Source organism: Neoarius graeffei, chromosome 22 (genome assembly GCF_027579695.1).
Source record: "Neoarius graeffei isolate fNeoGra1 chromosome 22, fNeoGra1.pri, whole genome shotgun sequence".
In the NCBI taxonomy this organism is placed as follows: Eukaryota; Metazoa; Chordata; class Actinopteri; order Siluriformes; family Ariidae; genus Neoarius; species Neoarius graeffei.
In genome coordinates, this window is record NC_083590.1 from 27,390,208 (window position 1) to 27,414,462 (window position 24,255).

General features: G+C 42.0%; 1 protein-coding gene across 1 annotated transcript in view; it reads right to left on the bottom strand.

Moving 5' to 3' along the window:
- Positions 1–564: 564 nt before the first annotated feature.
- The window catches only part of txlna (taxilin alpha), a 40,232-nt gene continuing 16,541 nt past the window's right edge, over positions 565–24,255 (bottom strand). Inside the window, exons 6-11 of the mRNA XM_060904698.1 lie at positions 16,982–17,176; positions 16,721–16,840; positions 16,357–16,431; positions 14,497–14,589; positions 3,734–3,829; positions 565–3,633 (exon numbers count right to left, since the gene is read on the bottom strand). Of these exons, the coding sequence (XP_060760681.1) occupies positions 3,319–3,633; positions 3,734–3,829; positions 14,497–14,589; positions 16,357–16,431; positions 16,721–16,840; positions 16,982–17,176 (894 nt within the window). The 3' untranslated portion in view covers positions 565–3,318. The remainder of the gene's footprint in view (positions 3,634–3,733; positions 3,830–14,496; positions 14,590–16,356; positions 16,432–16,720; positions 16,841–16,981; positions 17,177–24,255) is intronic.

Below are 24,255 nucleotides of genomic sequence, written 5' to 3' on the forward strand. Positions count from 1 at the left end.
TTCCAACTTTGCTTCATAGTTTCTCAGGCCTGATTTATACTTCATAATTTATTTTGTGGCATTTTGTTCAAGGTCGAGTGTGAAATAAAGCCATAAAGGATAAACAGTTGATGTCTTCTGTGTATTTTATATTGGTAATATAACACAGTTTTGCATTATGTTTGTGAGAAAATAATTTATTAATTGGTAAGTAAGTTTTATTTCTATAGCTAGAACATTGTTCCACTGCTATACTTTACAAAGCTTTACAATGGCTACAAAAACTAAAAAATAAAATGGAAAACATCCTATTGGTAAAATATAAATAATAATGTAATTAACTAGTTAACTGCAGCAATTAAATCAAAAATAAAATCTCAGGAGCCGTTTGGGAGCCGAAAGAGCCGGCTCCTTATAGTAAGAAGAGCCAAAAGAGCCGGCTCCCGAAAAAGAGCCGAAATTCCCATCACTGATCAGAAGTCAGCATCACCGTAGTATAAAGCAATTAAAAAAAAAAAATCACTAATTATGTGGCAGGTTCTAATCTAAACAAAATAAAACAATGAATTCAGACTCACAACCAGATTAATCTGTGTAATATATTTAATTTTTCAAACCATGTTTACAGGGTGTGAAAACAAAAACAACAAACCAATCAAACAAATTAAAAGATCTTTGGTACCTTCAATGACAGTGGGTGTGTCCAGCATTAATGAGCAGTAGGAGCTAATGAAATGTGGCATGTTGTTATTGTGTCAAAGATGGAATGTAGATAAACAAGATCCGTGTGGATCCTGGCTTTCACTCAACTCCTGCAGGACCTCATGGAGATTTCGTGTTCAGGTTAATGAAGCAATAAAATTCATGATGTCCTGGTATAGTAGAACAATAAAACAAGACACGGATTCACACCTGCAGCCGTCTTTACTCTGAAGCCATGATGAGATTATTAAAATGTAAATGTACATTCCTTTGCTAGTATGTTAACACTTAACAGAGAGGATGAACAGCACTAGGATTGCATAGAGTTTTCCCATTTTAGAGCCTCTTTATTTCACCTGCTCACACAGCAAACTGGATCGGGGTTGTAAATTAAACATCTCCACAATGTACTAGCCCAAGCTGTCGCATACAGAGACGTACAGTCAGAGCTTAAACATAAGAAAAGGTGAAAATAATGGTCCACTATGACGAAACGCATGATTAAATTGTATGAGAGACAGAATAATGTAATAAACTCAGCGCTCATGGCCTCGTTCAAGTGCATGCTCTCTTCTGGATTCTGGAATAATCTTTAGAGCAGTGCTTGTCAAACATTTTGGAGCAAGGGACCCCCTTTAACCGGAATTCCGGGGACCGCTATATCAGTCAAATTTCTTCAACGATAGTTTTAGAAGCCATTGAACTCTGATAGAACACGTTCGGTCGGAGTCGACTTTGGGAACTGGACCTCTAAATCTAATGTGACATCATGGTTTGTTTCCACCACCGTAACGAGAGAGGAAAAGGAAAAAAAAAAAAAGCAGCAAGTGAGCCACAGACCTCCTGCCTTTGCTTTGCAGTCCCCACTTTGAGAACCACTGCTTTATAAGAGCTGAAACCTGCCAAATTACCAGATGTTGGAGAAAATAAAATGTAAAATTGTAGATTTAAAAGGTGGTGTTTCGAAACGCAAAGATCTGTGGAGTGAAACAAAATCTACACTTGAATGCTTAAAAAAAAAATCACCCAAAAACACGCACAGTAAACAGAGTTTGGAATAGACTACATGAACACATTAGACTTTATTCTATCCGCGTTCACGCTATATGAGCAATCGCGCGGTCTGATTGGCTACTCTACTACTAGGATATCAGCTCATATACCATGAGTAGAGAAAAACGAGTGTGAACCAACTGAGGACGAAATAAAAACTACTTGAAAACGGGGGCGTTGTGGCTTAGGTGGATAAGGCGCCATACCATAAATCCGGGGACCCGGGTTCGATTCCGACCCGAGGTCATTTCCCGATCCCTCCCCGTCTCTCTCTCCCGCTCATTTCCTGTCTCTACACTGTCCTATCCAATAATAAAGCTGAAAAAAGCCCAAAAAATATATCTTTAAAAAAAAAAAAATACTTGAAAACAAAACTGCAAAAAAACATGGAAAAGTATTTTATTTTTCAAGAATTATTAATCGCATTTTTCACAAATTGCTCCCGTCATTCCGCCGGTTCGTTTACATTCTAAGCGGAAATGATTTGGTCGGACGTTTTTGTATTTATTGAACTTGCAAAAAATAAAAATGCTGTTTCTCAAAACACGGTGAATGTGAATAGAATAACTCCGTTATTCCGCTCGATCTCGTCGTACACGGTTTATAGCCGACTTGGCGCTACACGCTTCGTCAACTGTCAGCTCATGCACGACTCGATGTCATGGAATAACTTAAATGCATCTTCATTATAATCACGAGGGGGGAGAATAAGTTTAAATAAACCTGAACCCAACACAGCGGCTCATGTTTCAAGTGACCGTATTTCACTGCTGTGTAAAGCGGGGAATCTGGTTCCGAAAGACCTGGTCTGAGTTTCTCAAAAACACCGCGGCACAAAGAGCATCGTTAAGTGGTAGAGCGAGCAGCACAATGAACACTCTCTCTCTCACACACACACAGTTAAGATTCTCTAAGCTTTAAGAGGCTTTTGGGAAACTCGCCCCTGATTCGATGGCATCGAGTTCAATGCGACATTCACCGAGTGCAGATTGCAAAGCAGAAATCAAGAGTTAAACAAATAATAATAATCTTAGATGATTGTGATAAACAGAAAATATTGATTACATGATCGTTACAGAGAAAAAACACTGGCTAGTATGTGTACAGACCCTTAAAATGTGTGTATAAATTAAAAGAAAAAAAAAATACAAGCCTGACGCTACACGTGATGAATTAATATCTCGCTGCACTACAGTTGCTGTTAATTTCATAAGCAATAACATGGTGTGCGCTCAAGCGGTTTACCTGGTTTACCATCTGTCTAAATTCTTAGTTTTTTTATTCAGGACGAGACTCGAGGCGAACGATTAAATATAGCTACGATGAGGATGAGAGCACTCCAGAGATAGCATTCCAAAGCAGCGGTGATGCTCGGTGCCTCTTAGCGTAGGATTTCTCACAAACGGGAACTATTCAGAGCGATGGAAAAAGAGGAATAAACGGAGGGGTAGTAAAAACACAGCATCTCAAAGGCACAATCTTCCCTGACAGAATGGTAAGCCCCGAAAACGCCGAAACAGCTCGGCGACGGAGAGCTGCTGGGGAGATTGTGAGTGGTTCGAACCCACAGACAGCACCATTACCTCAGTCCTGGGCTGAACATGCCTCCCTCTGCGACTCGGCCCCGGGGACGGGACTGCAGTGACACTCCTGAGAGTGGGCGGTGGGCGGAGTCTCTGGCTCTGGCTCGTTTGTATGGCTGAGGCTACACTCTGCCGAGTCTGTGGCTGGCTGTGATGATTTGGACTCCGTCTCCAAGCCCCTGCCGTCCGCTGGGTTACTCAGGTCCTGAACCTTCTTGCTCAGCTCGTTGCGTTCGATCTGCAGGGCACGACACAGCTTCTCCAACCTCTGCACCTTCACCTGCAAGCTCTCCAGTTCCTTATCTCGAAGGGTTTTCTACACAAGACAAAATAATAATAATGATAATAATAATAATAATAATAATAATAATATTTTGCTAATAGTGTGTACAAGAAGCTGTAATTAAATCCGACACCTCCTCAGCCATCTCCAGCAGCGCTTTATTACTGCTCTCCCATCGGGACCTGTACATAGTTGTCTCCTTCTCCAGCTTCTTAATCTTCTTTGTCATCTGAAGGAGAATGCACAGTCGTTAAAGCTCCAGTCACACTACAGCTTGCGATGCGTTACACTGGTCTGGAAATTCTTGACATCCGAGATGAAACGTGCTAATTCTTACCCATTTTGATTAGATGAATTAGAAAACAGGTGATAAAGGTGCTGGTTGGCTCATGTTTTCAAGATATTTCACGATAAAGATTTAGGGTGTTTTCACACCTGGTCCCCTTTAAAGGAACCAGACTCAGTCCTCTTTAAGTGGACCAAAAAGTGGACCAACAGAAAAAGAACTCGGTTCTTTTTCACTACGTTCACACTGCAGGCTGAAGTGACTCAAATCCGATTTTTTCGCCCATATGTGACCTGTATCCGATCTTTTATTGACAATATGAACGAGACAGATCCGATTTTTTCAAATCCGACCCAGGCCGTTTGGATATGTGGTCCTAATTCCGATTCCTATCCGCTCTTTTCATATGCGACTTCAGTCTGAACCGCCAGGTCGCATTCATCCGACTTACACGTCATCAACAAGCCACAAACGTCACTATTCTGCGCTGAAGTAGGCGGCGGGTCTCTCAAAAAAAGTTACAACAACATGGCTTTGATGTTCCTTTGAACGGAGGTTGCAGTCACTACCCCGCAGAACGCCTGAGCCAAAACCCTTGCCCTCTTCCTTCTCAACCTCCTCCTTAACATCAGGCTATTGTGCATGTTCTGGCTCCGTCGCAACAACAACTGCATCATCGCCAGGTACTCCATGCTGGCTACTGTCATACACAGGAAACTTTAGGTTACTTCCGTAAACACTGGCCATGCTCACTGCGTGTGACGTCGTTGTATCCTGCAATGCGCATGCGGAACACTTTTAGGTCGCTTTTCGTTCATACTGAGGATCACATACAAGTCGCATATGTTTGTTAATGTGAACGACCTCACAAAAAAATTGGATTTCACAAAAAAATCGGAATTGAGCATTAAGCCTTGCAGTGTGAATGTAGGGATAGTGTTCACACTGAATTTATTACAAAGAGGACTGGGTTCTCTTTCTGGTCCAGTTAAGCTTTGATGGGGCCTCAGTCCTCTTTCTGTTCACACCAGGTCCTCTAGAGCCCTCAGACCCCCAGTGCACGGAATTCTGGGTAATTTTCTCTTGAATCAAAATGTCTGCTGCCATGCTTGCCCTGCTGTATTCTTTGGTCAAAATAGTGCAGATTAAGGAAAATAAATTTATTCCAGCTATCTATGAGCACAAAACACGGCTGAGGAGACTACAAAGAAGTTCAGAGAACTGTAAAGCGGCTGTGGTAAGTTCCAAAAGGAAGTTGAGTTTCCCTGCTACAGTCACGTGACCAACTACGGCAAACGAAGAAGGTTAAACTACAGTGAAAAAGGCGAAGTGAACCCGGTGCGCTTTTTGTTCACAATGCGCAGATTAGGCGAACCGTACCGTTGATTTTTAGCGAACCGTACTGAGACCACCTCCTGAGGTGGTCTCAGTTCGGTTCGCTTTAAAGGGGTCTGGGTACGGTTGGAGTGTTCACATATGCGCAAAAAATGCTGAGTCATCGATCTGAGTTCGGTTAGATGGCTGAAAGGGACCAAGTGTGAAAACACCCTTACACAGGCAAGTATATTTGCCTACAAGGGGAGAGGGATGTCTGATCATCATGATGCCTCATAAATTCTTGACAAAAGTACGGTAGAACAATTAAAATGGTACCACATGAAAGTTTATAAATTTAATCCTCACTTTGAGACTGAAGATCATCACCTAACTGTAATTTATTGGTCTTTTACTGCAGAGTACATTCGTCTTGGCCAGATCTACGCATCATACATTTGGTGGCTCGTGAAAGTGTCATTGCCTAACATTTCCAAGGAACAGTCACGTGATATTTTCCCCTCAGAAGCCAAAACGCTTCGAAACTGTATAAACAATACAGAACACTTCTGCTACATTTGTGGCAACGTTACATTCACATCTCAAAAGTGCAGTATGACGGCAGTGGTAAAAAATAAATCAATAAATAAAATTTTTTTAAAAAAGCATGGATGCAAACGGCACGCCTTTTGGCGGATGCCGCCTTTTTCACGGCTGTCTGGGGGACTTGTGTGAATCGTGCAGATCCGATGAGGTTTTTTTTTAGGGGGGGGGGGGGGGGGGCGTTGGAGTGTCTGATTATAATTTCATCAAAGTAAATTCTGTATTAAAATTACTAAATAAGCAAATGCCGTTACAGTCCATGAAACATAGGAAGTATAAGTATGAGAAGAAAACAGTAAATCAGAAAGCTGCGCACGTAAAGCCAATTACGTAACTTACGTTGGACTGATGGAAATCCTTGCGCGTGCAGTGAAGTGCAGCCGGCAGCAGGTAATGGCGCGCAGCCAACTGGCTTTACGTGCGCAGCTTTCTGATTTACTGTTTTCTTCTCATACTTCCCATGTTTCATGGACTGTAACGGCATTTGCTTATTTAGGAATTTTAATACAGAATTTACTTTGATGAAATTATAATCAGACACTCCAACGCCCCCCCTAAAAACAAAACAAAACAAAAAACAACTCATCAGATCTGCACGATTCACACAAGTCCCCCAGACAGCCGTGAAAAAGGCGGCATCCGCCAAAAGGCGCGCCGTTTGCATCCATAAAAAAGGCATACCACCTATATTTTGGATGCAAAATCGGGGATCAGGACAAGAGTTGGGCCCCTCATTATTGTTGCATTACATGTGCAACTTATCAACGTCACTGGCTAAACAAGAAGAAAGTCTATGCCTTCTGCAGTCCCAATGGTGTAGAGGGAACCCACCAATCACAGTAGCGATTGCTATTATTGCAAAAAGGATCTCAAGAAAGAAGTAGTGGTGGAACGTGGAATATCCAAGCATTCCATCCGCACCACGTCCTGTACCCTATGGTGAGGTCTTGCCAATTCAAGATCCACCAGAATCCTACTTTCTAGACTCAGATGATTGAGACGTTGCAGCTGATCCGGGGCTATCGACGTCAGCGGACCCAGACTTTAGCCCGCCGTATGCTCCTCCTGAACCGCATCTAATTTCACAGAGTGATCTGGTCAGGGATTTGGAGTTGCCCAAGAGTAAGGTAGAGCTACTGGGCTCCAGATTACAACAGTGGAACCTCTTGCAGAGTGATGTCAGTATTTCTTAGTGGAAGGTGATTTGGTTTTTTGTAATGATATCGATGGCTTAATGACGGCCCTTGACATTTCTCACGATCCGGATGAACGGAGATTGTTCAGAGTAGGGCTGTGCGATATGGGAAAAAATGAATATCCCAATACATTTTCTCCATTTCACGGTATACGATATATATCTCGATATACTTAAATCTCCTCTAAAGGACCCCCATGAAATCTAACTTTTACTCTTTACTGTTTTCTAGAGATGCACCGATACCACATTTGTGAAAACCGATACGAGTATGAGTACTATCATTTCAGTACTTGCCGATACCGAGTACTACCGATACCGATACTGTTGATGTTATTAAAATATAGGCTACCTACATATCTATAATCTAACACCCGCGGGCCGCCGCAATGCTCACAACCACCCACTACAACTCTGCGCACTGACATTCAGTACCCAGCAGAGGGAGACAACTAGTCATGAACGAGTGTATAGAGAAGAAGCCTCAGCCGTTACAACCAAACGCAACATCGCATCCCGTGCTCGTGGAGCTCCATACCTGTAGATGGGACGTCAATTTCCTTGGTCTTAGCGTTGCCCTCAACTGAAACAAGCTGGAAAACTCAATCAGCCATTTCTTAAAGCTCTCACTCTTCACTCTTAAACTCTCCCGGTTGGACTCGTACTTAAAAACTCTGCCGGTTGGATTCACCTATACAAAAATCCGATTTTCATTTGTTTGTTAGTCCTACAAAACCCTTACCTAGGCGAATAGCCAACATTAAAAAAGGACAACGTTGGGGATCTTAGCATAGGCCTATCTGCGTATGGCAGCGAAAGGGAGTGGAGTGTGGAGAGATGTTTAAAATGACAGTGTTGGGGAAAGATGTTGTGACGGCACTGTTTCATGACTACGCAAACATCTTCGTCATGGAAAAATGGGTTGTTGTCGAACAATTTTTTTTGTCTTCTGACGAAATTAGCCTACGCTCAATGCTTGAGATTTACAATTTTTTTCCTGGGAGAGGCTTTTTTTCCTCGAACGGATGCTGGCAAAAGGCGCTTCACGGAACACTATCAGCGCATGGTATAGCCTATCATATTATGCTCAAGCCTGAGCTCAACAATGCTTCAGTTTTTTTTTTCTCTCTCGAATGGAACAAAAAGCGCTGCGGGGAACATTGGTATCGGCGCATGGGATCGGCACTGGTATCGGTTCATGGTATCGGCAACTGTTTGACAAGTACGAGTACGAGTATATTAGTGGAGTATCGGGGCCGATGCCGATGCCAGTATCGGTATCGGTGCATGCTTACTGTTTTCACTACAATCCCTGCAGATTAAATAACATTCTTGGTTAACTTTACAGGTGGTTTTCAACAACACATTTTAAATTTTCATGTTGGTGATTAATCACAATTGAATTGAAATAAGACTATTTTTATTCAACAAAGATGTGGCACAAACTGCAAAAACAATCTTGAAAATTGCAACAAAGGGACAATACAATACAGAGCTACTCAGAGCTCAAACCAATAAAGTGCAAGCTCGACACTGAGAAAGACATTTAGCCTAAATAAGAAAAGTGCTCCTTCATTAAATTATTTTAAAAAAAAAAATAGATCTCCAAGCTGTTAACCTGACTACTGAGAACCACTGGAACATTCTCAATAGAGAGAGAGACTGAGGGAGAGAAGACAGAGATCTGCAAAACATCATTTCTCTCTTTGCACACTTTTGAACTGAGTGTTTTCTGGCGCTGCCTCTCAGATGTGTAGAATTCCGCTATTGCCTTCTCTGTAAAATGTCTGCCACCAGGCAGCTCATGTTTGGGATCGAGTGTGTGTAGTAATTTTTGGAAGCCTGGTTTTTCCACTATACTAACTGGGATCATGTCTTCGGCAATGAAGTTAGTGATTGCATCCGTTATAGCTCTCCATCTCTGACTCGGTTTCTCATATGGGGGGGCTTTGGAGAACGAGGTCGCTATGGTCATTTGTTTAGCTTGTGGGCAAGTAGTTCGGAGTTGAACAGACTCTTTGTTCTGTACCGGGTGAGTTTTCAGGTGATGGAACATATTTGTAGTGCTGCTGCCTTTCGTGATGACAGGTTTTTTTTGCACACTTTACAAACTGGCACTTGCTGCTCCACATCCTCCTCGCGATATCCAAAAAAATGCCGGATGACTGACCCCTTACTAGTTCTTTTAGGAACCAATTTGTCCGCTTCCATTCTTAATGTGTCACTGAAATTGACAGAGCTTACACGGTAGCCTATGCAACACCAGCGATTGAACGAACTGAGTCAGCGCTGTAAACCGAAACTAGGAAATCTTCCCGCCGGCAGTGTTGCCAGATACTGCTGACGTTTTCCAGCCCAAAATATGTTCAAAACCCACCAAAACGCACTTAAAACCGCCCAATCTGGCAACACAACCGAAACTAGAAAATCTTCCCGGAAGTTCCTTTCAGCACTGAGATGTCGCCCGGGATTGGTTGGCGAGTGCGTGACATTATTGTTTTTTTTACCCTTAGGCAGCCTCTCACCTGAGGGACAGGGAGAAAACCACCGGGAAAGGTTTTAAACAAACACAAAACAAACGCAAGTCGGAAGATGACCATAAAATACTCGATAGTTACGATATAATAATTTTATGTATTGCACACAGAATTTTCGGCGATATATCGAGTATATTCGATATATCGCACAGCCCTAGTTCAGAGATTCATCTAAAACGAGTCTAAAAGCTGTTTTATTGCACAATAGCAATGTTTTGCCGTCCGTTCCTGTCGGGCATGCAGTCCACGTGAAAGAAACATATGAAGACATGAAACAGCTGCTGAGGTGTATAGAGTATGAGGAACAACAGTGGCAACTCTATGGTGATTTGAAATGAAGCTCTATCTTGGAAACTGGAGCCAATTAACACTTCGGACTTAATTTTCCTTCATTCGTGACCCAATTCTGGTAAAATGTAGCTACTTTCATTTCCGAGGCTCTCTCCTTGTAGACCAGTGTTATCGATGAAAATGAGGCGTTTTGGCGGTAACACATGGCGATCAGGGTGCATCAGTTGCCCTCACGTTCATAAAATCTGATGCATTTTTGTTTGGGTGTTCCTTTTCACCAATAAAGACATGCTGTAAACATTTTTGACCATATTCAAAAGTCTAATAGTGGCACCATGAGGTTCATTTTTTGCCAAAAAACGCTTATTTTATGTTTTCGCGTAAGGTTTGAATCACAGTGTTGGACTCCATTTATTGATTTCTTGTGACCCAGAGATCATGTTAAGAACCTTTGCAAGGGATTGAGAAGCATTAATGTGATTCATAATACATTTGTATTGTTTAAAAGTAGTTGAACAATGATTCAATGAACAGCTAAAACTCAAACTGTGCTTGATGATAATATATTTAGAATATGTACTAAAAATGTGTATCTAAGATATTTGGTATACTCTATAAGGTGCCATAATGTTTCATGAAAAGTGATCGAAATTTTGTCATAAAAGTCATAAAATAGCAGCTTTTTCCATAACTTTGAGCTCCTGGTGCCACCATTAAACTTTGGAATTGTGTCAAAATATTTCACCCAGTGTGTTTTCTTACCAAAAGGAGCATAAAAACAAAAATGCATCATGATCGGAGGAACTTTTCATTTTTAGGGGGGAGGGCTGGGCGATTTTACGATTACGATGTTATTCACGATATAAAATCTCTACGATTAGAAATTAGACACGTACGATATGCCTACGATAAGCCTACGCCTTCAATAAAATTACTTCATCCGAAGTTTTGACAGACACGCGAATAGCCAATCATAACTAAACAGTACCGCACGTAACCAATCAGTTGGAAGACAGCCACGTCAAGTTAGGTTGCGTGCACACACAAACACGTGTAGCAGCAACGCACAGCATGGCTGTGGTGAAGTTTGCAGGAGCGCGGCATTTCTCCAACAAAGCGTGAAACAAAGCGATTATAAAAATGAGCGAGAAGCCGACTGACCGGAGTTCTGAACAGGAAAGTCAGAGCACTGCCCTGGAGGACATCGTTGAAAAGAAGGGCCAGAGATCTTCGGTTGTGTGGAGGTATTTTGGATATTTAAAATCGGACATACAACAAAGTGTTACACAAAACCTTAGACACACTGACGTACAGGATTGCACTTTTTTTCTCCTTGCAGCATAAGGTTTACACGTCAATATGTCTTTGTTTATTTGAAAGCTGCTAGAATTTGCACAAATGATTAACAAATGGTATATAGTTTTTATTTTTCAGTTTCAGTTTATTCATTTGAATAAAAAGAACAAAAGAATGTGCATCCAGTTTGTTTTGGTTCTGTGAAACTTGAAGGCTTGTTAAGCTATTTTTGTTAATTAGGAAGGAACTACTAATTTGTAATGTTCATATTTTGAGCAGAAAATTAAAGAAAATACAAAAATGGTGATTTGATTTATATCGTGATATATATCGTTATTGAAAATTTTGAAAAAATATATCGTGATATAATTTTTTCTCATATCGCCCAGCCCTATTAGGGGGCAACTGATGCACCCTAATGGCGATATACAGGTGAGCTAAAAGTTGCCGTCACACAGCAGGTGAACACTTAAAGGTCATAGGCAAGGGTCGGAGGTGGAACGTAGAATATCAACTTTATTGTCTAGAAGAACGACCTAAAAAGCGAATTCAAATCTTCCTGGTGTCTAATTTGCCCCCTGAAATTGAATAAAATGGTTAAAATATACTGGTTTGCACAAGTTCCTAAGGTTTGTTTACATCTCACTTATGCGCACTTTTACCGCCAGGGGACCGTCGTCGTGACGTCATTCAAGGCAAACAGACCGGGAGCAGCTCTGTGATTACTTGCGAACCGAGCACACGTGTACGGACTTTGGTCGTGAGAGGTTGTGTAAAATGTCTGAAAGCGATAGCGATTTTGAAGCAGGAACTCAGCAAATTAAACATCGAGAGGTGAAACCATACATGTATGAACCTATGGCCATGGCGAAGCAATCGGTGAACGTGGCTCACTGGTTTGACTGTACGGCCTCGGAATCGGATAGCAACTCGGCCGACTCTGATTGCGGTGACGCCGGACCTCAACAAGACTCGCGCCCAAACGATTTATCCTGGTAGTTATGAAAAATTCTTACTTTCGTCGTAATACTAAATAAGAGCCCTTTTGAAGAATAATTAAACCATATGGGCAAACGCTTAATTCCTATAATATAATGTGGATGCGTTTATACTGCTAAAAGTAATACAAGCAGTATACGATTTATAGCCGACTCTAAGCGAGGAAATGTCTCTTGACTCGTCAGTTGCAAGCAAAGGTAAAAATGTTTCCCATCTTCTCCTTTTTGCTTGAACGTTGCTGCTCCGGTTCTTCTTTGACTGCTTGATTTCGTGTTCGAATTTTGTCGGAAAAGCGTCAGGGTTGAGCCTTCTCTGTTCGACACTGACATCTAAACTCTCCAACAGATGGGGATTCTTCAAAAAGTGATCGGAGCACAGAGTGGCGTATTTACCCAGCTGCCAACCCTCTCGCTTCGCGCGCGCAATCCACTCTCTCCGCCTCTTCTCCTCTCTCGGAAAAAGGTAAAAACTTCTTCCTGAACCGGTCCCGTTGTTACAGTTCACCGCACAACAATAAGGCACGGTTTTTCCTTTGGAAATTCCCGAACGCACGTCTGCACTCAAGCCGAACGGCAATGCAAGTAAGCGGTTTGTTTGCCATGAATGACGTCACGCGCCGAGTGGTCACGAAAATCGCCGAGCAAACTTATTCTAATTATTACTTATTAACAATACTTCTTGGGACCAGAAGAAAATTAGAGGTTTTTTTTAACATATAAAGTTTCAAAATGTGCATAAATTGAAAACCTTTACCTATGACCTTAAACTGTCATGCCTTCGTGCTTGAGCGGCTGCGCTCACTCACAGGACCCAGTCGTTATGAAAAACACTTGATGCTGATTTTCAGCGCAATCAGCACGCGCATATAAGGGGACAGAGGCTTTGCAAAGTTTTATCATCATCATCACTGTCACGTTGACTCTGCTTTCGGTTTTGTTACTCCGACATTTTGTTTTTGTAAACATCGCGCCTGCTAATAAACACACTTCCTGCACTCTACCGCCGCATACCTGACAGAATTCTTCACAGTCTCTATTAAAACCGCGTCCTTATATGCAAGTGCTGATTGCGCTCAAATCAGCATCAGGTGTTTCCCATAATGACCGGGTCCCAAATGCGCACACAACGCACTCTGAAGGATCCCTGAATGTAAATGCACTTTTTAAGTCTTAGCGAAGGTTAGGCTATGCCAAGCCGCTGTGTTGATGAGGCTCCCGTGAGTATCGGGGATATGGATTCGAGACAAATACATCTCGAGAGGCTTGATGAAGGTTCCCGGAGCTTCCCGAACCCAGCTGCGAGTTTTCACTGCTTAGTTTGCCGACGAAAACGTCACCACCAAATTTCAATGCACGCACTGAAATATTCTGTAACGTTTTTGGCCACTCATGAGCTGGAGACACCAAAAAAGTTCCGAAATTCAGAGAACATTTGCCGTGTATAGCACGATTGGCAGTTATGCTACCAATTTTTCCATCGCCAAGGATTCGCAAACCCATTGCGAGCTGTAGTGTGACCATGGCCTGAGAGAGAAAGCGTTTCATCCCATCAGAACTAAAACCTTGGTTAATATTGCAGAGATAATGTTAGCTCGTCATTACAACAACAAACCCAACGCAAGAGCGTAGGGGTGGGCGATATGGGCAAAAAATAAACATCGATATTTTTTAAAATTTTGACGATAACGATAATTGGACGATATCCTTAAAATTGTGGATTTTGTTTACATTTTAATGACAATTTTAAATCAAATAGACAAAATACCAAGTATTGTTACGACAGCACACGCTGGCTTGCGGAGTCGAGAAGTTTTTCATATTCCTCATACTCTTTCGTGCGGTTAGTTCGCAAGTAGTGGAACAGGTCAGTTTCACGGCGACAGTTTTTCGGTATATCTTGCATATAGCTGTATTTTGATCTACGTCAGTCTTGTCGAAACCGACCCACTTCCACAATAGAGCAGTAGACCCACGTCTCACCACGAACTCATCCAATGAGGTCGTTGCGGGGGGCGGAGATTCCTGCATGTTTCCTCCGAATTAGCATAACCATGCGCGACTCCGATGCATGTGTTGCCGCCGCCAAGGCTGCTGTTGAGAGATAACATGATCACTAAGACCATGTGACTGAATCCTGCCTGCTGTATGGCTTCTGCAGTACGCATTCAGTGAATGAGGAGCTTCGATGCGCCTTTCGTTGTTTTGTTTTTTTCCCGAAATAATTTAAATACTCGATAATGTCAAATTGCACGTCGTCAAAACAACATTTAAGATATTACCGCAGACGATACAGATCTCCCACCTCTAAGAGGGCGAAGGTTTAGTCCACCTTCATGAACACAAGAAAAGTGTCTTCAGGTTTCTATCTTTAAATACCTTCTCCATCTCTTGCTTGAAGGTTGTAAACACCTCGTTGCTTTTAGACAGCGTGTTCTGAAACTCTTCAAACTTCTCTGTGTATAATGATAACTGAAAGAAGTAGACCAAACAAAAACATAGAATCATATAAAGTGTACGTACAGTGGTGCTTGAAAGTTTGTGAACCCTTTAGAATTTTCTATATTTCTGCATAAATATGACCTAAAACATCATCAGATTTTCACACAAGTCCTAAAAGTAGATAAAGAGAACCCAGTTAAACAAATGAGACAAAAATATTATACTTGGTCATTTATTTATTGAGGAAAATGATCCAATATTACATATCTGTGAGTGGCAAAAGTATGTGAACCTCTAGGATTAGCAGTTAATTTGAAGGTGAAATTAGAGTCAGGTGTTTTCAATCAATGGGATGACAATCAGGTGTGAGTGGGCACCCTGTTTTATTTAAAGAACAGGGATCTATCAAAGTCTGATCTTCACAACACACGTTTGTGGAAGTGTATCATGGCACGAACAAAGGAGATTTCTGAGGACCTCAGAAAAAGCGTTGTTGATGCTGATCAGGCTGGAAAAGGTTACAAAACCATCTCTAAAGAGTTTGGACTCCACCAATCCACAGTCAGACAGACTGTGTACAAATGGAGGAAATTCAAGACCATTGTTACCCTCCCCAGGAGTGGTCGACCAACAAAGATCACTCCAAGAGCAAGGCGTGTAATAGTCGGCGAGGTCACAAAGGACCCGAGGGTAACTTCTAAGCAACTGAAGGCCTCTCTCACATTGGCTAATGTTAATGTTCATGAGTCCACCATCAGGAGAACGCTGAACAACATTGGTGTGCATGGCAGGGTTGCAAGGAGAAAGCCACTGCTCTCCAAAAAGAACATTGCTGCTCGTGTGCAGTTTGCTAGAGATCACGTGGACAAGCCAGAAGACTATTGGAAAAATGTTTTGTGGACAGATGAGACCAAAATGGAACTTTTTGGTTTAAATGAGAAGCGTTATGTTTGGAGAAGGGAAAACACTGCATTCCAGCATAAGAACCTTATCCCATCTGTGAAACATGGTGGTGGTAGTATCATGGTTTGGGCCTGTTTTGCTGCATCTGGGCCAGGACGGCTTGCCATCATTGATGGAACAATGAATTCTGAATTATACCAGCAAATTCTAAAGGAAAACGTCAGGACATCTGTCCATGAACTGAATCTCAAGAGAAGGTGGGTCATGCAGCAAGACAACGACCCTAAGCACGCAAGTCGTTCTACCAAAGAATGGCTAAAGAAGAATAAAGTTAATGTTTTGGAATGGCCAAGTCAAAGTCCTGACCTTAATCTAATCGAAATGTTGTGGAAGGACCTGAAGCGAGCAGTTCATGTGAGGAAACCCACCAACATCCCAGAGTTGAAGCTGTTCTGTACGGAGGAACGGGCTAAAATTCCCCCAAGCCGGTGTGCAGGACTGATCATCAGTTACCGGAAACGTTTAGTTGCAGTTATTGCTGCACAAGGGGGTCACACCAGATACTGAAAGCAAAGGTTCCCATACTTTTGCCACTCACAGATGTGTAACATTGGATCATTTTCCTCAATAAATAAATGATCAAGTATAATATTTTTGTCTCATTTGTTTAACTGGGTTCTCTTTATCTACTTTTAGGACTTGTGTGAAAATCTGATGTTGTTTTAGGTCATATTTATGCAGAAATATAGAAAATTCTAAAGGGTCCACAAACTTTCAAGCACCACTGTAAACAGAAGGAATTCTTTACAACCATAACAGGGTATGAATTATTATTTTTTTTAAATTAGTATAATAATTAACACATTTTTGCTGTGTCCAGAGCCTGATCCTCACCTGCTGCTTCAGATGAACTTCTTGTTGCTTCATAAGTTCATACATCCTCTGGGACTCTACGGCTTCTTTCAGCAGCTGCAGATAAAGAAAAATTAAAGCAGGGATTAAAAAAAATTTATTAGGGATAAAATGTTAAGTCTTTCATTTTCTGTAAAGCTGCTTTGTGACAATGTCTGTTGTTAAACGCGTGATCCAAAAACTTGACTGGGTACAGAAACAAAAAACGGTGATTAAATATTGAAACACACACATGACTACTCAGTAATATTGGGGGCGGGGTCAACCCTACATTATGAGGAATGCATTCTGTGTCCATTTTAACACTAATATTCTGTTCATAAATACAAGATCTCTGGAAACTCACAAACTCTTTCTCTTTCTGGTGGCGATCCTCCGAGTCTTTGAGCAGTGCCTGAGCCTGGTGGAGCTTCGCGTCGACCAGCTGCTGCTGTAGATCTTTGTGCTTGAAAACTTTATCTATGTGCTGCAGCAGAGAATATATACATGACACAGGGCGTGGCAACATGACGACATCATATCAAATCAATATCATGAGCGATTGTATCACAATACGGTTTTCGGAGGTATTCGGTAATTCAGCCTGATTTCTTTATTCAGTCCTCACTTCCTCCCGTAGCTCGTACTGCTCGATGAGCTTCTTGAGCTTCTCTGCCAGCTCCATGTTCTCCTGCCGCAAGTTGGCGTTGCGCTCGTTGTGCTGCTCCATCTGTGCCTGGATGTCGTTCAACGTTAATTGAAAGTGCGAGGTCACTTCCTTCCGTTTCTCCTCCTCCTGACGAGCACGCTGCACCCCGTCCTCCTGCCAGAACGAGCAAAACACAGTACTACGGGTTCAGACGGGACAGCTAGAGGTGCGACGTACGCGCATCAGTCGGGCAAAGAGCACGGCGAAGTCATCGTTCACAGGTTATGATGTACAACCAAGAGCCTTTTAATATCCGAAAGAAAACGATGCAGGGGTAAAAGAACACTTCTACTCCGTGCCTATAGCCTACCATTATACCAATGTTATGGTTATGCTGGTGTATACTTTAGGATAAAGAACACACCACTGTTTTAAGGTTAATATTGCTGTTGATTTAATGTAAATATTCATCATCATTCAAAGTTTTCCTGTCTTATATTGACGCGGGTATCTTGAACTAATAATAAACGTGATTTTAGATTGTATAGAAATGACAAAATGTTTTCCCTTTACTCCCGAATTGGGCAGAGTTCATGACTCTCAGACCCCGTCCACACGTAGCCGGGTATCTGCTAAATCGAAGATATTTTTTCTACGTTTTGGCCTGTCATCCACATGAAAACACATCAAAAACGAATATTTAAAAAAACTCCGGGCAAAGTGAAGATTTTTGAAAACTCCGTGTATGCCTTTTCGTGTAGACAGAGATAACCGGAGTTTTGCGTTTTAGAACATCACAATCTGCGCCAAAAAAAAATGACAACAAATCTGCCCTGACGTCAAACATGCAACCTTTGTTTACTGCAGAAGCCAGATTAAGCATGGACTTAAGCTAGCCGCACACCACGGCGATCCACGCGGTACCGAGCCGACTCCCGACAGGGCACGCACATATCGCCCGACTGTTGACGAGTGCAGTCGCGATTGAAGCGACACGTGACAACTTAATAGCTTTGTGTTTGGCTATTGGATATAGTTACTGTTAAATCCAACACTTGAAGATGCTACAGGCTGAATTACAAATGACACAACAAGGAATATGTAGCGCACTATCTAGGCTGCATGAGCTATTATTCCCAACCTTAAATAGTGCACTTATATAGGGGAGTTAAAGCGATTTGGAATTCAGCCACACAACTTGAGCAGAGTGGCTTTCCAGCCCACTGTGTCTATGGATAAAGCTTCAGTCTATGGAATTACAGTATATACCTGCATTAGGTGCTGCCAACACGTATTTCTCGCGCTAGAAATTGTGTTTAATGATGTCACGTGTTATATGCGAAAGATATGATTGGCTATTGCTAGCGACTCTCGCCGATCAGTCTGGCTCCCGATTAGTTTTTCGAATCGGCTGTGAGATGAGTCGGTACCATCGAAAACTAGTCTTTATGCCTGACTCGCGACTTCAGTTGGCTCAGTACGCTGAAAATCGGCGTAGTGTGCGGCTAGCTAAAGAGTAATGGATCGGAGTAGTGCCTTGAAAGCGTTAATTATTGTGCAGGTGCTATTTACATGTTTAATTTTAGAAGCCCAACTACTGCTCCAAGAGCACAGGCAATGTGATTAGGGGGGAGGATTTGGGGAAATAACCATCTACAGGTTTGGAATGCTTATGAATGTGATTGAAAACGCAGATGTTCGGTTATGTGTGGAAGGGATTTTTTTCGAAGACGAGGTGGTGTGGATAAAACATTTTTATAAACGGAGGGGGGGAAATGTTCGGTTTTAAAAATACCCGGCTACGTGTGTACATGGCATCAGTGTGTGTTTTGTTTTTTTAAGCCAATGTATGATTGAGGTGATTTAAGAGTTAAAGAGCTATATTAGGTGTTTTACAGCACAAAAAAAAAAAGCCAAGAGTGCTCCGAGAGCACAATATCCCCCGCTGGCAACTATACCTATGCTATAAGTGCTTAATACACCCTTGTGAAACTGTCAAAGTACAAGTTTGGTAATCAAGGGCTGTAACTCTGGTAAAACGCGACTGAATTGAATGAAATTACAATATGTGTATTACTGACATATAACAAAGAATCCTGTCAAGTTTTGTAAAATTCCTCCAAAAATTGAGAGAGGAGTTCCGTGTTCTACACTTTTCAAAAATAAAAGGTGGTGGCGGGGGTTTGGGGGCCACCTAGGCCCCTAATGGGGTCCAGGGGCAGAGCCCTGGTAGGGGGGTCTTCGTCCCCCTGAAGCTGACGGACTTTGGGCATTTTTTGACAATGAAACTGGCCAATAAATAGATAGGAAATGCTAAATCATTGTTAAAATCATTTTACAAACAATTAACACATTCTTACTGTACATATCATCTTTACTGTCAATGTGAGCCTCACTTGACATTTCAGTTGAGCCTGTTGCGCATCCCTGAATTAAATAATTTTTTTTCTGTGTGCGAAAAATAAATGAACTTCCATGCATAAACCAAGTACCCAATGCATACATGTTCTACAACACACATAATTAAATGTTAATCAGGTGAAACCACTCCAATCCATGCACAAGCTGGTGCGCGTGCCCGAGACCGGCACTGCAAAGCCACTCCGGCCTCCGTAGTTCCGGTCCTTTGACCCAGGAACCCGGAAGTCCTGCAGTAAACAACCACAGGGAAGCAGCGGGAAAATGCAGCTCTCGCCTACACAATCACGGATACGTAAAATAAAAGACCTGAACTTAACTAGTGTGTGTGTGTGTGCGCTGTTATACAATAATAATAATAATAATAATTTCAATTTATATAGAGCCTTTCACAAACCCAAGGACGCTTTACAGAGGAGTTAAATAAAAAAAAGGCCACACTAGGAAGAGTAGTGTGAGGTAAAGAGAAAAGTTTTCAAGTTAGCTTTGAAGGAAGAGAGAGTGGAACAGTCACGAAGCGATTGTGGTAACGAGTTCCAAAGTTTAGGAGCAGCAACACTGAAGGATCTGCCACCCAGACCCCTTTTCCACCAAATCAGTTCCAGGGCTGGTTCGGAGCCACTGCTGGTTCACAACTCGTTCAACTTGCGAGCCAGCTGAGAACCAGTTTGCTTTTCCATAGCTCGCGGTGCTAAGGGAAGCCACGTCATTACGTCACTGTATACGTCAGTTACGTTACTACGTTTGCATAAACCTTGGCGCGAATATCGAAGCAAAAACAACACGGAAGAAGCAGCAGCAGCAACAACAACAACAATGGCCGACTTCGCGTTTGTACAGCTGCCGCTTCTCGTCGCTTAAAAATGGCGATCTTTCGTGGTCTTGTTATTGTTGTTGGTCTTAATAACTCCGCCCCCCCCGCTGACGTAAGCACTTCTTTCCTCTGGCCCAGCAAAGAGCTGGTGCTCGCCTGGAACCGGTTTCTCTGGCCCCAGAGCCAGTTCTTTGTCAGTGGAAACAGAAAACCCGGTTCCAAACTAAGCACTGGCCCCGAACCAGCCCTGGAACTGCTTTGGTGGAAAAGGGGCACCATAGATGCCAGTTTAAAACGTGGAACAGTCGGAAGTCCACAGACAGAAGATCTGACGAAACGGGAGGGACAGTACAAATGAATTAGCTCACAGAGATAGGAAGGGGCGAAACCAGGAAGAGCTTTATCGGTTAAAAGCAAGATTTTGTATTTCAGCCGAGAAATAATTGGCAACCAGTGCAGTTGGTGTAAAACAGGAGTGATGTGAGCAGTGCGCTTGGTGAGTGTGAGGACTCTAGCTGCTGAGTTTTGGATGTACTGCAGGCGATTGAGCAATGTGGCAGGGAGACCATAAAAGAGAGAATTGCAGTAGTCAAGACGAGAAAAGATAAACGCATTGACCAACATTTTGGCATCAGTTTCCAAGAGAAAAGGGCGGAGACGTGCAATATTGCGAAGGTGAAAGAAAGCATTCTTAGTAATTAGTTTAAGATGGAGTTCAAACGTAAGCGTGGAGTCAAAGAGAACTCCAAGGTTTTTTATAACTTGGGAAGGACTAAATAGACACACCATCAACATCAATAGTAAAACTGGAGAAGTTCAGAACCTGTCTTTTGGTACCTACTAATAGAACCTCCGTTTTGCTCGCATTAAGTTTAAGGCAGTTCTTATGCAGCCATTGCTTAAGGTCAGTGATGCAAGTCCTTAGCAGCTGAACAGAGGCTACGGAAGGGGTGATAGTGATGTAGATTTGAATGTCATCAGCATAACAATGAAAGTTAAGGCCATGGTTACAAATAATCTGGCCTATAGGAGAAACATATAATATAAAAAGAAGGGGACCAAGGACAGAACCCTGAGGCACACCTTGAGCAACAGTAGCAGTGGATGATTTATGAACACCAATAGACCCCTTTCACTGACGTCACCCGAAACCGGAAGTAAACAGACCCTGCGCTATTTTGGAAGACCAACAAACTCGTGATTAGGGGAAAATAACGGCAGCGGTATGTGAACCCACGAGAATAAAGTGGAGTGGCAAACGACTTAAACAAACAAATCTGAGCTGTTTTATTTATGATTTATTGGCCCAACAGTAGACTTGAAAGAAACCTGTGTGAGACTTGGCAAAAAAACTGTGGATATAATGGATAAGTCTGTGCATGATCTGCGGACACTTTGAGGTAAGCAAACGCAAGAAATTCAGATTTAAAACATGCTAAATTGGCCCCAAGTTGATAACTGTATGAGGAGCAAGCCTCCCAGACTTCTACAATTTAATAATAATAATAATAATAATAATAATAATAATAAAGGATGTTTTGGGGCTTGCTCTCCCTCCTATTATATAAATAAAGCATAGTTGTTGTGTAGGCATATCTCATAAATACATATGTATAATTTGGATAAATTAACCTAAATTATGGATACCTTAATAGTAACAAAAAGTATTAATTTTTCAACTGAAAAGATATATTATTAAAAGATATCAACAAAATTACCTTGGCCATAACTATGTGTAGGTTATTCTTAATAACAGCTGTAATATCACGAACCAAGCCACTAACAACATAATTGTAAGCCTGTAGCCCTTTGTAGGCCTTCAAGTCATCAGCAGTGTAGGCACTGGGTGTAAACAACAAATAGTTTACAATGTCTGGGTAGCAAACAGATGGCAGAATTGGTGTCCGGTCCTCCTTATGTATCTGACACGGAGAAATAATATAAATCGTGCTGCCTACCAGATTACAGTCGTCTGTTTTATTGTATCAGTACTAGTATCACTTACTATACTCATCAGTCATAGATTAGTCCAGTACAACATGACCAGCTTGCTTTTTTCCATTTGACTGTCCCAAGTTTTTTCAGGCTGGTACAGTCAAAAATTGAAAAAAGTTTTGGCCTCCTAAACTAGTCATCGATTCTACTAGTGTATTAATTGGAGTCGACATGAAAACGTTCGGTAAAAACTTTAAACCAGTACAATCTCTTCTTCAAAGTTTCACCAAATGGTTTTATTTATGCAATTTAAAGCTCATAATACTGTATAACTTTGGTCGAGTAAAAACGCGGAGCAAAAACATGGCTGAATCCTGAATGACTCCTATTTGTTTAAATAGGGGACTACATAGGCGGCAGAATGTAGTTTCTTTTTCCCTGCCATGGAAGCGCACTTGCATACCGAGGAGGAAAGCAATTTGCATTACAGCCGTGAGGCGGCTCGGCTCGGTTTTCCCTTTCGGGCGCTCTCGTTTTCTGTTAGAATTTGGTAAAGAAAATATATATATATATTATTTACCAGCTTACCGGGTCCATTAACATAAATCTGACAGCTGACAAGGTCGGGATATAAACGAACTTTTGCGTTAAACTGTGTGCTTGGATTCACATAATTTTTTCTGAGTCTTATCATATGGGTCAAACCCATCAATCACAGCCAGTTTCTCCACATACCGTGCCCTTTCTGCAACTGGTAATGTACTCACATAACCCGAATTATCATCCATCGTGTCACTTTACTCTCGCTCGTACTTTGTTTTATATTGTGAGTGCATGTACTTGGTCTTCCAATATGGCGCCTAACAAAATCTCGCAGCGCGGTGACGTCATGTGAAAGGGGTCTATAGAAATAAACTGTTGCCTGTTTGCTAGATATGACTGAAACCAGGCTAAAGCTAAGCCAGTAATACCAAAAGAAGATAGAAGTTGTTATATGATCACTGTAACTGTGTATGGTCAGAAAAGACGATAGATAAGCGTAACCGTTGCACAATAACGCTGCGTGTGCACCCATAAAGTTATTTAGCTGCTGGCTTGCTGCAGCTTGTAGCTTCCAGCGTTACTATGTGTCAGTAGAGTGTAATGTGGTGCGGTGTAGCGTAACGCAGGGATGGACCTCAATCTGCACAACTCTGGGTCACGATCTGTATGCAGCCGGCCTGGTTTTCGATTGCAGTCGCGTGGCCACTTCAGGTAGCCCCGTATGCATTCGTTTAATGGTCTTCTGCGTATTAAATAGTAACAAAATTATAATCAAGCGAATACTTTACGGTTTATTTGGTCTATACTAATGAAGTTACGTTTTTGGTGAGTTTTTTTAGCCAAGGGAAGGGTGGCGGGCCAGAATTATAATGTGGTGGTGTGCCACTTTAAAACGCCCGTGGAGAACACTGGGAGTTGGTTTCAGAAGGTGAGTACTCTTCCTGGGACGGACAGACAGACGTCGCTAAAATAAAAATTAAAAAAAAAAAAAATCTCCACAATGCATTCCACGTCTGGCCATTTGTGTGAAATGTGCAGCGAAATGTCAGCGAACCAAATATTGTTCAAAACATCAATCGGAACATGTGGAACATGCGTTGCAAACAATAAATGACAAAATTAAGTCGTTTCTACCCTTATTACTTCCTGACTCGTTGGACACCCTGTATTTAATTTAAAAATGTGCGGGATTTGTTTTGTTGAACGCTGAGTCAGGAGACAAACGCTTCGGAACATGACGGTTCTGAGCCGATCGCGTCATCCTAACGTTCCTGTAATGATCATTATTCCTGGTCAGAATCGCCAGTAAATCTGGACTCAGACACTTTGAACATATCTGAGGGAGTCATCCTTGGCGTCTGCTCCCTCACTCTGTCCTCTCCCCACTATGGAGTGCATCTTCTTGCTCTGTTGATCTTGGCATGCGTTCTAACGCCATCAGGTTCATGCTGAACACGTTTCGCAGGCTGGAGACTAAAATACATGCATCAAATATGAAAATGCATGACTGATTCGGTAATAAAAACGCATCTAACGTGAACAG